This window comes from Prunus persica, chromosome G4 (assembly GCF_000346465.2).
Source record: "Prunus persica cultivar Lovell chromosome G4, Prunus_persica_NCBIv2, whole genome shotgun sequence".
Classification (NCBI taxonomy): Eukaryota; Viridiplantae; Streptophyta; class Magnoliopsida; order Rosales; family Rosaceae; genus Prunus; species Prunus persica.
Window position 1 is genome coordinate 476,342 of NC_034012.1, and position 12,783 is coordinate 489,124.

General features: G+C 39.4%; 2 protein-coding genes and 1 long non-coding RNA gene across 4 annotated transcripts; 2 read left to right on the plus strand and 1 right to left on the minus strand.

The window, feature by feature from the left end:
• Positions 288 to 7,214, plus strand: LOC18778739 (E3 ubiquitin-protein ligase UPL5). Of its 2 annotated transcripts, XR_002271061.1 has the most exons (4): positions 321 to 2,459; positions 3,272 to 3,864; positions 4,195 to 4,320; positions 6,573 to 6,686. XR_002271061.1 is itself a non-coding variant. In XM_020561394.1 (3 exons), exons 1-3 carry the CDS (start codon positions 563 to 565, stop codon positions 6,834 to 6,836), a joined length of 2,754 nt encoding a protein of 917 aa, XP_020416983.1. In that variant the 5' UTR covers positions 288 to 562; the 3' UTR covers positions 6,837 to 7,214. The 2 variants fall into 2 exon arrangements, 1 of the variants encoding a protein (XP_020416983.1); XM_020561394.1 differs by lacking the exon at positions 4,195 to 4,320 and having other exon boundaries at positions 288 to 2,459; positions 6,573 to 7,214.
• On the minus strand, positions 7,779 to 9,244 carry LOC18781341 (fruit protein pKIWI501). The gene is made up of 2 exons (XM_007212112.2): positions 8,849 to 9,244; positions 7,779 to 8,563 (listed from the first exon to the last, which is right to left on the minus strand). Exons 1-2 carry the CDS (start codon positions 8,861 to 8,863, stop codon positions 8,087 to 8,089), a joined length of 492 nt encoding a protein of 163 aa, XP_007212174.1. The 5' UTR covers positions 8,864 to 9,244; the 3' UTR covers positions 7,779 to 8,086.
• Positions 11,789 to 12,559, plus strand: LOC109948873. The gene is made up of 2 exons (XR_002271331.1): positions 11,789 to 11,978; positions 12,301 to 12,559. It is a non-coding gene; the product is annotated as an uncharacterized LOC109948873 (long non-coding RNA).

Sequence of the window (12,783 nt, forward strand, 5' to 3'; positions counted from 1 at the left end):
TTTTTAATGTGTACCAATTATTATGCCCATAAGTAGAATTTGCACTTAAAAACTGGCTTAAGCTCTCTTAATCCAGACTATAAAGATCGCTCGCGTTACATGACAAAACCCGACTCCGATATCAATTGTTAAGAGCTATAAGTAGAACTTGCTCTAAAAATCAGCTTGACTGGCTCGTTAAGTTTCAGAAACGCCTTTCACGACTCGCTGAACACCTAAGTTAAAGTAGCAGAACTAGAGAACAGAGGGCATTTTTGTAATTCAATTGAATTGAAAGACAAACATTAAATAAATCAAAATATATATAAAGAAATATATAATAGCGTGGGATTACAGTCTTTGTAGATGACGGCTGTGAAGCCCAGACGTGAGACGACCCCTTCCCGATCATTGTCTTCCCCAATTCCCCTCGCGTTTCTTCTCACACACACTCACCCTTAATTTTATTCTGCTTTTCATTTTCGCGATTTGCTTCCCATAGCGGCTGCGATTCCATGCACCCACGCCCACCGTGCGCTTGAATTTTTCCAGGAACCGGCTGGCAGGTGGGCCCCACCTGTAAATGTCCATCACCGGGAGCCCCACCACCAGCACCGTCGATTGCGCCTACCAGCGCAGCGACAGCACAGCCCTTGCCGCCGTCGCCGCCGCGGTGGATCAACTACATCAGCGATTGTCCTCCAAGCGCAAATTAGACGACTATGGCGGGCCCACCTTCTCCGACGACGAGGACGACGCCGTTCTCTCTGACCTAGTACACGTCAGAATGAGGAAGGACGAGCCCAACGCCGTCGATTCGTCGTCCAACGGCGCCGCCAACCCCCCTCACTCCTCAGGCAACACCGACCACCTCAATTCCAGGGTTCCCAATGCCCGATCGACCTCTCACGGCGAGTCCACCCACCCCGAGTCGACTCGGTCCCGAGCCATGCTCCAATTCTTCATCAGAACCATGTCGGGGGGCAACAATCTTGTAATCCAGGCCTACGCTCACGACACCGTGAAATCGCTGCACGAGCGCATCCAAACGATCACCGGCATTCCGGTTTTCGAGCAGAGGCTTATTTACAGAGGCAAACAGCTTCAGTGGGAGCAGTCACTGGCCGAGTGCTCCATCCAAAACGACGCCAGTTTGCAACTGGTGGGGCGCTTGCGAAGCACCGACCACCCCCAGGCGTGGCAAGTCCTGGAGGACATAGTCACCACAGCATTTCGGTTGTGCCGAGGTGAAGTGGTTCACGAACCATCGAAATACATCAAGAGCCGGATGAGCCAGTACTTGGCCATGGCTCAGAAGGAGAAGAACGACTCTGGGGTTAGCCATCTCCAGGTCTTCGTCCCGTCCTCGGCCCCCTTGGCACTGCTGATGCTGTATGTTTCTACTCTTCCAGGTAACAAAACGGTCGCCGAAACTTCGATAAAGTATTTTCTGAATAACTACCCTACTTTGTTGCCCAAACACTTGCATAATCACTGCGCGCCTATAGTGTTAGAGTTTTGTAAGTTTCTTAGGAGATTAGGGCAGGAGGACCCCCTGTACCTACTGTGCCGGAGCGCCCTTGGTTCCTTGTTGGAAAATGTTGGAAATTTGCAGGAATCGGAGAGTGTTGAGGTATTGATTGGTGGGTTGAAGGAGATATCTCCATTTGTTAGTGAGCTGGCAACTATCTTGTCCAGGGATTTGTTACTGAGTATGGAGTTTCCTACTTGTGGCAGGCCGATGTCGGATGATGTAAGTGATTTTAAGGCATTCTTGCTCCCTTTGCGTACTGCAGTTGAGCAGCAAGTGTGTTTCGGTCCTATTTCTGCATCCTTGAAAGGGAAGGCTTGTAAGCATCCCTTGTATGGGGAAGAGATTGAGCTTCTGCGTGACATACAGGCTGATTTGCTCCTAAAAATGGATGAATGCCTTGGAAAAATGGGAGAGTTTTTGGCTGGGAAAGGAAAGGGGGAGGGTGATATTGTTCATTCTGGATGGTCACAGTATCTGTCCATTTTGAAGGAGTTGAGTGGAATTTGTATACTTTATCAGGGCGGCGAAGAACAACTCAAGAATATTCTGAGGCTTAGAAGGGCTTCTTTATGTGCACTTGTTGTCAAATGTGCAAAGCGAAGTGACGATCATCAGTGGCTTATTCAGCACAAAGATTTGCTTGATTTCGAGTCTCGGAGGCATTTGGCAATGATGATGTTCCCTGATGTTAAAGAAGACTACGAGGAGCTGCATGAGATGCTCATTGATAGGTCTCAATTGTTGGCAGAATCATTTGAGTACATAGGACGCGCGGAACCTGAGTCATTGCACGGTGGTTTATTTATGGAATTCAAAAATGAGGAAGCTACAGGTCCAGGTGTACTGCGGGAGTGGTTCTTTTTGGTATGCCAGGCCATATTTAATCCACAAAATGCACTTTTTGTTGCATGCCCTCATGATCATAGAAGGTTCTATCCTAATCCAGGTGTGCTTACTATGCCCTTTTAATATATGGTGTTCTTGAACATCAAAAATACATTTTTCGATGGAAATGGTTGACTAAATCCTTTTATAGCATTTACATATAGATGAGTGTTGAAATATGATATGGTATCGACCCAAGATTTGGGCATATAAGTTCCAAATTGCAGACAGACATTACAGTCTTGGTAAGTTGATAGATATGATGAAACACCAATGCTTAGATTTTGTGTTGTTTATCAAAATCACGAAACATGTCTCAGTTGTGCTTGTTTGAGAGAGAGCTTATTACTTTGTTTGATCTCGCTGAATGGTGCTGGCATTGTAGTTAATTTACCTTGAGGTTAAGACTTTGACCAGTAGAATGGTGATATCGCCTTCTGTGAATTTGTTTTGGTTAAGTCGACTCCAAGATTTTTAATGTGCTTAAAGTTTTTCAGAATTGAGAAATATTTATAATAAGAAATGACTAACAGATAACAAGGATTGCCAGTCTGGTCCTCAGTATTGGTGTTATTGTTGGTTGCCCTATAGGCAGACAATGGAAGGCCATCATTCTGCTCACTTGTTGATCACTATTCCAATTTCATGGAATTTGCCACTTTAGCATTACTTTGCAGTTTCGAATCTAGTGCTTTTCCTGCGTGTAATTTTCAGGTTATGCTTTCCTGGGAGGAAAATTGCTACAAATCATTAATAACTTGTAGTTCTATTGTGTTGTATTTGGCTATAGCAGATTCTGACATATATCATCTGACAGAAATAACTCCTTCTGTAAGAGAACTATTTTCAGTTTATGCATCTTTTCTGTTGCAGCATCTAAGGTGGATCCTCTGCACCTCGAGTATTTCACCTTTGCTGGCCGGGTGATTGCGTTAGCTTTGATGCATAAAGTGCAAGTCGGCATTGTCTTTGATCGTGTGTTTTTCCAGCAACTGGCTGGAACTTTAGATTTATCTTTGGAAGACATACGAGATGCTGATCCGTTCTTGTATAATAGTTGCAAGCAGATACTCGAAATGGATGCCGAGTTTATTGATTCAGATGCTTTAGGATTGACATTTGTTAGAGAGGTGGAGGAGTTAGGAGCCAGGAAAACTGTGGAGCTTTGCCCTGGTGGGAAAAGCAAAATTGTGAACAGCAAGAACAGGGAGGAATATGTTAATTATCTAATTCAGCATCGCTTTGTCACATCTATCTCTGAGCAGGTGTCTCAATTTGCGCAAGGTTTTACTGATATTCTATGTAGCTCAAGGCTCCAGAGTTTCTTTTTCCGAACTTTAGAACTAGAAGATCTTGATTGGATGCTGCACGGAAGTGAAAGTGCTATTAGTGTTGACGATTGGAAGGCTCATACTGAGTACAATGGCTACAAAGAGACCGATCCTCAAATACTTTGGTTCTGGCAGGTATGCTTGCTTGATTTTGGTTTTATTAGCACTGAATGTGCTTGTCTTCTCTTAGCTTTCCCCTTCCTTCTATACAGCTTCTTCACTACTTACCTGCTGAAAGTACACATAAGATTTGTTTGTTATCATACGAATTTTTCTATTGGGGGATGGTTAATATCTATGCTCTTCAAAACCTAGACATGAAGAAACAGCTACATATGTATGTGATAGTGAATTTATCACATGAATATGCATTTTTTTTTATTTGTCTTGGGTTGTTTACTTGCTGGGCAAATAAAGACGTAGAGAAAAAATAAAATAAAAATGTAAAACCTTTGTTCAATGCAGGAAAATAATTTATGAAACGCCTTTAAGCATCAGAGCACAAACCAAACATGAGTTTTGTGAGACTTGTGTCCTTGGATATCAGATGCTGCGCATTTCAAATAAGGGAAGTTTCTTGCAGATCACAATGTAAGGCTCCATTTTGATGAAAGGATTTAAAAATATGGATTTGGACTTTAACAATAAACTTATGTTGAGTGGAAGAACCATAAAAAAAACAAGATACAAGATAATTGAATTGGATTTAAATGCCTACTTAGAGTATGATATCATGAAGTCAAAATGACTGGTTACAATGAATCATATAAGTTTCATGTTTTTTTTGGGTATATAAATACTAGCTTTTATTTATTGTTAACATCATATTCAAGCAATTTAACTATAAAAATTGACTAAAGTCTAGTGCCAAAGAAAGATACGTAAACTAAAGTTCCTAGATTTAAATCAAAACGAAACCTAAATGTCATGCTTGTCTTTGATTTCTTCTTATACCTTCTATGTATGGCATTGTTTGATCGAAGATGAGTGCCCTTTCTTGGTAAAGAAGAGTGTCAGGTTTTCCTTTTGAGTGTGTGTGTGTAGTCATTATAATCCCATATAGTTGAAGTAATAATGTACAAAATTAAGTTCCCAAGGAGATTGGTTAGTGTATGTATGTGGAAACTTCTGGTGTTGAATTGACTTCATTTGTCGCTCTACTACTATTTGGGTTGAGATATTGATGTGTATATGTTACTGGGGATGCTTGGCTTTTCTGGGCTGTATTAGTTGAATCAACGAAGAATTATACAAAAAAGAAATCTAACTTGCGTCTTGTTTATTTTATTTGTTTATCTATGTATCTTATATATTTACTTTTTTTCACGTATTAAGTTAACATATTTTTCACACTAAAATTTTGGGGACAAACTGCCAAGCAGTGTTACTCATAGAAAATAGTCTTAACTTTCCAGACTTTAGAGACCTGTCTTTTAGGAATATTTGGCTAGATTGGAAAGCAGCGACCCGCTTGTTTTCTAGAGTTAGTTTATACATACCCTTGTCATGATGGGTGTGTAGGGGCCTGTTTCGTCTTCTGCTTTCCTTTGCCTTACTATTTTCTTGTGGTCATCTTGACCACCTTTGTACTTTATTGAATTTTGTCATAAAATCTTGTTTCCTTCTCAAAAAATAGAAAATAGTCTTAGTGAACCAGTTTGGTTTAATTGTTAACTGAGATCGGTCATGGAAGCTTTTGCTTGTGTGCATGATTTGATTTTCAAATTAATGAAAGCATGCAACAGGATGGTTTTGAATTAACAATGGGGTGATCTCATGATGGGTGTGCAGGGGCCTGTTTCGTTTTCTGCTTTCCTTTGCTTTACTATTTTCTTGTGGTCATCTTGATCACCTTTGTACTTTATTGAATTTTGTAATAAAATCTTGTTTCCTTTTTCAAAAAATAGAAAATAGTCTTAGTGAACCAGTTTGGTTTAATTGTTAACTGAGATCAGTCATGGAAGCTTTTGCTTGTGTGCATGATTTGATTTTCAAATTAATGAAAGCATGCAACAGGATGGTTTTGAATTAACAATGGGGTGACTAATAAATCTGTGTTTATTATGTTCCTGCTGAAATTGGCTGAGGACTTGAGGATAGGAGTTGATTTCCAGATAGACTGCATCTTTATATTTTCTTTGGTTGTGGTTATAAAGTACCTTAATAAATTTTACTGTTTTACACTGAAGTTATGGAGCAAAACGTTTTTTACTTATGCAGTTATTTAAATTGTCACTTTTTTGTTTCTGTCGGGCCTCGTGTAGGCAACTTATGGTATTTTAAATACAGTGGTATAAAATCTATTATATGCTGCTTTTGCCTGAAGTTGCTTGATCATCTTTGTACTGCACTTTTTTCCTTCCTCTTTTTGCTCTGATGTCTAGATTTCTTAATCTTCATAGATGCTTTGACCGAATAAAGAAGTCTATATAGATCTAATATCATGGAACATAAGAAGGCGTAATGAAATGTTAGAAAATCAGAATTTTCAACTCACAATGGGCCAACATGATGAATCGTCTTAAAGTACATTCTGGTGGCTTTTGGACTATCCAATTAGTTATTTAGCACTGCTACTAGATATTAAAGCATCCGTTCCTCAAACTTCATTTGCAGCTGGGATCATTTTATACTACGTGGTTGATGTAGGCATGATTGAAAGACAGGAAAAGCAGCTAAAAGTTGCTTTGTTTTGGTAAAGCTTTGAGCATAGAACTGAAACAATTGACCTTGTTAATCTGGGGGTAGTTGGATGCTGCATAATCAGCTTATAGCAATATAAATATGAGTATTTGTTGCTAGCTTGTTATGTGGTTAAATTAGTTTCTTTAAAAATTGTGCAGATTGTCGGGGAGATGTCCGCAGAGCAGAAAAAGGTTCTTCTCTTCTTTTGGACCTCTGTGAAGTATCTTCCAGTTGAGGGGTTTAGTGGTTTGGCCTCTCGGCTTTACATTTACAAGTCCTCAGAGCCGTACAGCCGTCTGCCTTCGTCTCATACATGCTTTTACCGGTTGTGTTTCCCAACTTATCCATCTATGGCTGTCATGCAAGACCGCCTTAACATCATCACCCAAGAACATGTTGGCAGTAGCTTTGGGACATGGTGATATATTAGTAGTTGCATTTGCATTTTGGGGTAAAAGGGGGATTGGACTGCACATAAAAAGGACTTGGTTACTCAGATTGTACAGATTATAGGACACCGTCATCGCCTTGTCATTTGACTAATGTTAGAAAGGACTATGCTAGTGTTTTCTTTGTTGAAGGTTTGCAGTGTCATTGCTATTTTTGTCAACTGTCTATATAGGGTATAGCTATAAATAAATTGGGAGGCAAGAAATAAGAAAATTTCGCTGCTTAACGGACGTTTATTTCATGACATGTTAGTACACTCAGATATGATGCAATGGCATGCAAGTCTATATACAAAGATTTACCCGTCTCTGGCCTCATTTTGGTTGCCAATTATTTTCCTCATTGAAGTATTTTTGAGTTTGTGTGTAATCAAAGAAACTTGTATATATTGGTGTAATGCGCATCTCATTTTAGTTTTGGTATGCATGTTTTTTGGTCGGAGAGGAGTGGCGCTACGTCGGCCTTACGTGACGCGAGAGGGTTGAGTCAACTACTCTCCGGATGCCCATTTGCTGCTCAGTACTGAGCCTTTACAATTACAGGCTTCACAGCATGCAGGCGGTAATATTATTTATGCATGTTGATCCTACACTTTTCCTGCAAAAACACACATTCACAATAGCGGTAGTGTACTCAATTTATTCTTAAAAAAAAACTTTCCAACTTATTCATGTGAAATTTCTTAATGATTCTAGCCAAATTTCTAATTTCCACTTTCTCATGTGTGTGTGAGTTAAGCCTTTTGATGTTCTATTATTTGCGCCTCCTTAACGAGCTCTTAACCTTTGTTGGTAGAAATAAAAGAGGGTCATCATGATCTCTCTTTGAGGTGCAGGCTCATACCAACATTGGCATAAAGAAGGCCAAAACTTTTACAAAAATTCCAACAAGGGCGAGAAGAAAAAAGATACAGCAAAACAAACAAGAATATTATAAGTGCATAAATAAATATTATTCAAAACTAACAGAAATCACATCTCTTCTTCACACCAATTCCACTTACTTCAATCTAACACCATGCATGCCATCGTCTTGAACATATATGATATAAAGCTTAAAATAAGGGTAGATTCCAAATGCCAAACCCCACTAATTTAAAACTAAAAACCAAAATATAAATGTAGCTAAGAAGCTGACCAAATTGGACATGCAACTTAGAAAATAACCCCCACAAACAAACTTCTCTGATGATGATGATGATGATGATGATGTCATAAATCTTCTACTCCTCAGTCTTCTCGACCGGAACATCTGTGGTAGTTTCCTCTGGTTTCTCTTCCTCTACTGGAGGAGCTGCTGGTGTCTCAGCACTTTCAGTGGTCTCTTCTTTGGTCTCCTCAGCAACAGCAGCAACAGGCTCCGCTGCTGTGACCTCTTTGGGCTCTTCTGCCTCTGTTTTCTCTGTTTCTGTTGCTGCTGGCTCCTCTGCCTCAGCCTCAGCAGCCTTGGTTTCCTCTGCCACCTCCTTGGTCTCAACTTCAGCTGGAACTGGAGCTTCAGCTTCAGGAGCAGCAGGTGCCTCTGCCTCTGCTTCTGCTTCTACTGGTGTGGTTTCCTTTGGCTCTTCGGTGGTTGCAGCCTCAGACTCAGTGACAGCAGCTGGTGCGGCAGCCACAGGCTCTTCCGGGGTTTTCTCTTCAGTCTTGATCACCTCAACTGTCTTTGCCTCATTTTCTTGCAACGTTGCTGCTGGTGCAACCTTCAAAATCAAGTTTTGTAAAAGAAAAAAATCACTCATATTTTCATGTTAAGAAGCTAATATTGCATGATAACATAAATTACATAAAATCCTAAGTTTTCGACATGGGTCGATCCATCAACTTCCAAGCTTTATACTTGTATGCAAATCAGTAGCAAATAATATGTCAGGTCTACACACACACACACACACATATATGTATATGCAGATGGGTTCTTTTTTAAACCAAAGAGCACCAAGAAAAGCAACAGAGATATTGTGTCTATATGGATGAGCTCGCATTACCTCAACAGTGGCCATTGCTTTAGCAAAGGGTAATGAAACTTGAACAGAAACTGGGAAAATAGAATGCTTGAAGAATCAAGATATGGGAGGGAGGGGTGAGTAAAGAGTGCTTAATTGCTAGTGAGTGAGAGAAATGATCAGTGTGAGAGCTATATATAGATAGATGTGTGAGTGCCTCAATGCCTAAATCTTATAAAAATAAAAAATAAAATAAAAAGAATAGGAGAAAGAGAGCACTTGAAGAATCTTTTGGCAATTTGACACCTCATGGTCCCTGACACAAATTAAAGGACATTAACTTGTCTAGTTGTAAATGTTTTTGGTTTGGCGTTTTTTTTTCCTTCAGATTTTATAAGTATATTTTGTAATAGAAATAGCTTTGTAGACAATGAATGAATTGGAATGGCAAATGGTGGAGGCCATTTCTCATATCAGCATCATATCTTTCTTTTGAATTGGTTTTTCTATGTTTTGTGCAGTAGGGCATGTAGGTGACTGGCCATCATGCACTCATGTTCTTGTGCCCTCTATTTCTTTTTTTATGTCTTAGTTAGTAGGCCCTATCACTAAGCTTAGCCTAATTTCGGTTAAAAGTCTTCTTTTCTTTTTTTAGTATGAGTGAGTGAGTGAGTGTTCCAACATTGCTTTTGCAAACTAAAAACGTTACACAAGATGCAATAGAATTAGACTAAATTAAATTCATCTAATTTTCCGCACTTATATTATACAAGAGAATAGAATAAAGTTTGAGACAAGAGTTAGGATTTCAACTAAAGTAAATTAAAAAATACAAAGACTTCTCTCTCTCTACACGACCAATTGTACGATTAATTATATGATGGTTGTATACAATCGGTGATAATGCATATTTTCTTTTTCTTTTTTCCTACTCAATGTTGAATAGGCGTGGCATGGAGGACGGGGGCATGAGGAATGCACAGACTCTGCAATATAATTCAATTTTGTCACTAGCTCTGATTAATTGATTAATTAATCGAATGCACAGGATTAGTAGACAAATTAAAGCAGAGGGTACAAACTTGATGGTAGTGTCGTTTAGTGGTTAAAAAGAGGGTGGCAGCTTTTACTATTCTAGTCAAAAATTTGTTTACCATTTTTAAGGTTTCACATTCATTCTTCATCATAATCACTTTGGAGAGAATTGAATTTGGGACCAAAAAACAACTTCTTGATCGATCATCCATCCAATGGACGCGAGCCAAACACAAGAAAACAACGTATCAAGGCCGGTGCGTGGTGCCTCAGGGTGGGACCCAACATCACCAACTGCGATCATCACCGTCCCATGGGCCCTCCATTCCATGTGGACCCACATGCAAAACAAATAAAAAACGCTGCCGTGGCAAACCTTCCCATCCTTTGAGCCCATTGCGCTTGGCCTTGGCAACCGCCCTTTCTATAAAGATGAGGGCTGCGAGGGCCCAGTGGGTCCTGCTGTTGATGCTTTCCAGGTCGGATACTCGTGACTCCGGACCCACTTGCATCCGTCTCATTTGCCTTGCTGGATTACACTCATCGCTCTGATTATATCGTCAACTGCGAACGTACTATACTACCCTTATCAATATTAGGTACTCCGGGCAGCTATAGGTGCTACACCATAGCCAAGTAAAGGGCATATTCGTCATTGAAAGATCCAATAAGAATTTACTATGTTTTTGTGGATCTCTATAATAATAATTTTGAGATACGTATAATATTCTCTTGTATAGAGTGACTCGAATTTTGGACGAAAGTAAGTAAGCAAACGATCCATCATGCCTCGCCTCGACTTGTGCGTCATGAAATTCATCCATGCCATGCCCCCCCTTGTAACCTTGTAATGTAAATAATCATTTCCCGTGATGTGTATTAGTATTAGATTAAGTCAGGTTAACTTCATCTCATTACTAATTTTGTATTTTGTTATTAGCAATCTCGGGATTAAATATGTCCAGGTTGGATGGACTCCGAGAGGGGAGAAAGACTTCATTAATCTGGTTTCATCGCTCCTTTTGTGGTATAATTTTGTCACATTATTTATGAAAAAAGAGAAAAAAAAAATAAGACAATAAAACGAAAATAAAGAATTATAAAGGGTATATGTACATCGTTTTCCTCCCTAATTTGTAACAGCGAATGTGCAGCAAAGGGAAAGGAAAATGCTAGGGAGACCAACTTTAGATACCAACTTGTGTACCAACTCTCTAATAGAGTGTGGGACCCATTGTATTGGTGGACTCCACCTCTATTAGAGACCATTTGGTGGGACACTCCCCACCGTCCCCGGCTCCCTAGCATAACCCAAAGGGAAATGGTTTGATAAAGGCTAAAGAGCAGGGGACGGTGGGGAGTGTCCCACCAAATGGACCCCGCTAAAATTAGTGTGATGAGTGATGACAACAATAAACAATTGGACCAGTCAGTAGTCGACATGGCACGGCTTCTTAATACAAGTAGAAAAGGTAGAACAAAGGACGGGACAACTGAGCGCAGTTCCTCTGGGGAGGTGGAACCCATGCGTCAACGGCTGGTCAATAATTCCATGACTCCGGTTAGTGTGTGTAGTGTAGGTGTCATACACGTAAGCTTGAGTTTGGCCATGCTGGAAAAACAATCTCCTTTGCCCATACGCAATTGTCCAAAGTAGAATGTAGGACGTACTATTTCCCTTACTAATATATAAGATCGAAACGCACGAAAGATTTTACGTTCCAAATTTATATAACGTGCGCGGAGGATGATTTAAAAGGAGAAAGACTACTTTTTTAAATTAAAAATTAAAATATTTATTTTCTAAATAAGTTAAGTACTTTTAATCCATCAATTAACTTGATTTGAAAAAATTTCTCAAGTCACATACTTGCGCTTAATCTTATATATAATCTCTATATATAAATTTTTCTTCTAAATTGCCGCTTTCAACATGATTGCCTTTGGCAATGTAAGAAGGGTGTTGAGTTTTATACGTAACTACCAAGTTTTAATTGGTCCATTCCATATGGAGCTTTTAAATCCCAATCAATCACCAAAAACGTCACAATCAGAACAAGTGTTTCTTTTCAACAAGAACCAAGTGGTCTAATTGATTGAGAGCTAGCTAGCTCAATCAGAAACTAACTAGCTTCAGGTAACTTCTTTATGTTTTTTCTTATCATCTTGACATGTGTTTATGGAGAAATACTTCCTTATTTCCGTTTTATTCCTTTTGTATTTTTATCTCCCTCTCTATTTGATAAGTGACATAAGAAGAGATATAAGAAGAATGGAACAATTACGTTTCTTCTCAATGTTCATGACTTGTATATTTTGGAATTGCAATTTGCAACCCTTAGGCAAACATCTTTTTAATATTTCTTTTCCACACTTTTTGTATACCCCCGCACGTTCTTTTTCAAGTGTATTTTCCTCTTGGTTGATTGATTCTTTCTTTCCCATGTTCAATTTAGCAGCAGGTCCAGGTAGGCCACCATATATACAAAGTGGGGCTTGGATCGACAAGAGAAATATCAATCAATCAAAACTTCCGAAGTTTCGGCCACTGAGAATGAATGACTATGGATCATGGAAGGAAGGGGAAACCTCGGCTGTCGGCTCTGCTTCAGTTGAATCTTATTTCTTCTTGTACTGAGTGAATGTGAATCTTTAAAGTTGCAGACCACATTCATGCTAATCATATTCGTTAAAGAATATAGCACGCACTTTTTTCTTTGGGTCCTTTTCCGTCAAACCTTGAAAAATATAATTCCAACCAGTAGCAACTTTGTTATTTCTTTTATTTTTTAACCAACTCCAAAAGCCTCTTTTGCAAAGTAATTGTATCCATGGCAATGGCATCCATAAACATAATAATAAAACTACTTAAACCACTCTTTTACAAATATAACATGTCATGTTGAAATAATAGGATAGAGAGTTGTATATAAGTCACTCAC

Excerpts from the sequence above, each read along its gene's own strand:
- LOC18778739 (XM_020561394.1), top strand. The coding sequence starts at position 563 with ATGTCCATCACCGGGAGCCCCACCACCAGCACCGTCGATTGCGCCTAC. Across the intron at positions 2,460-3,271 it reads AAGGTTCTATCCTAATCCAG|CATCTAAGGTGGATCCTCTG; the intron begins GTGTGCTTACTA and ends TTTCTGTTGCAG. Across the intron at positions 3,865-6,572 it reads AAATACTTTGGTTCTGGCAG|ATTGTCGGGGAGATGTCCGC; the intron begins GTATGCTTGCTT and ends AAAATTGTGCAG.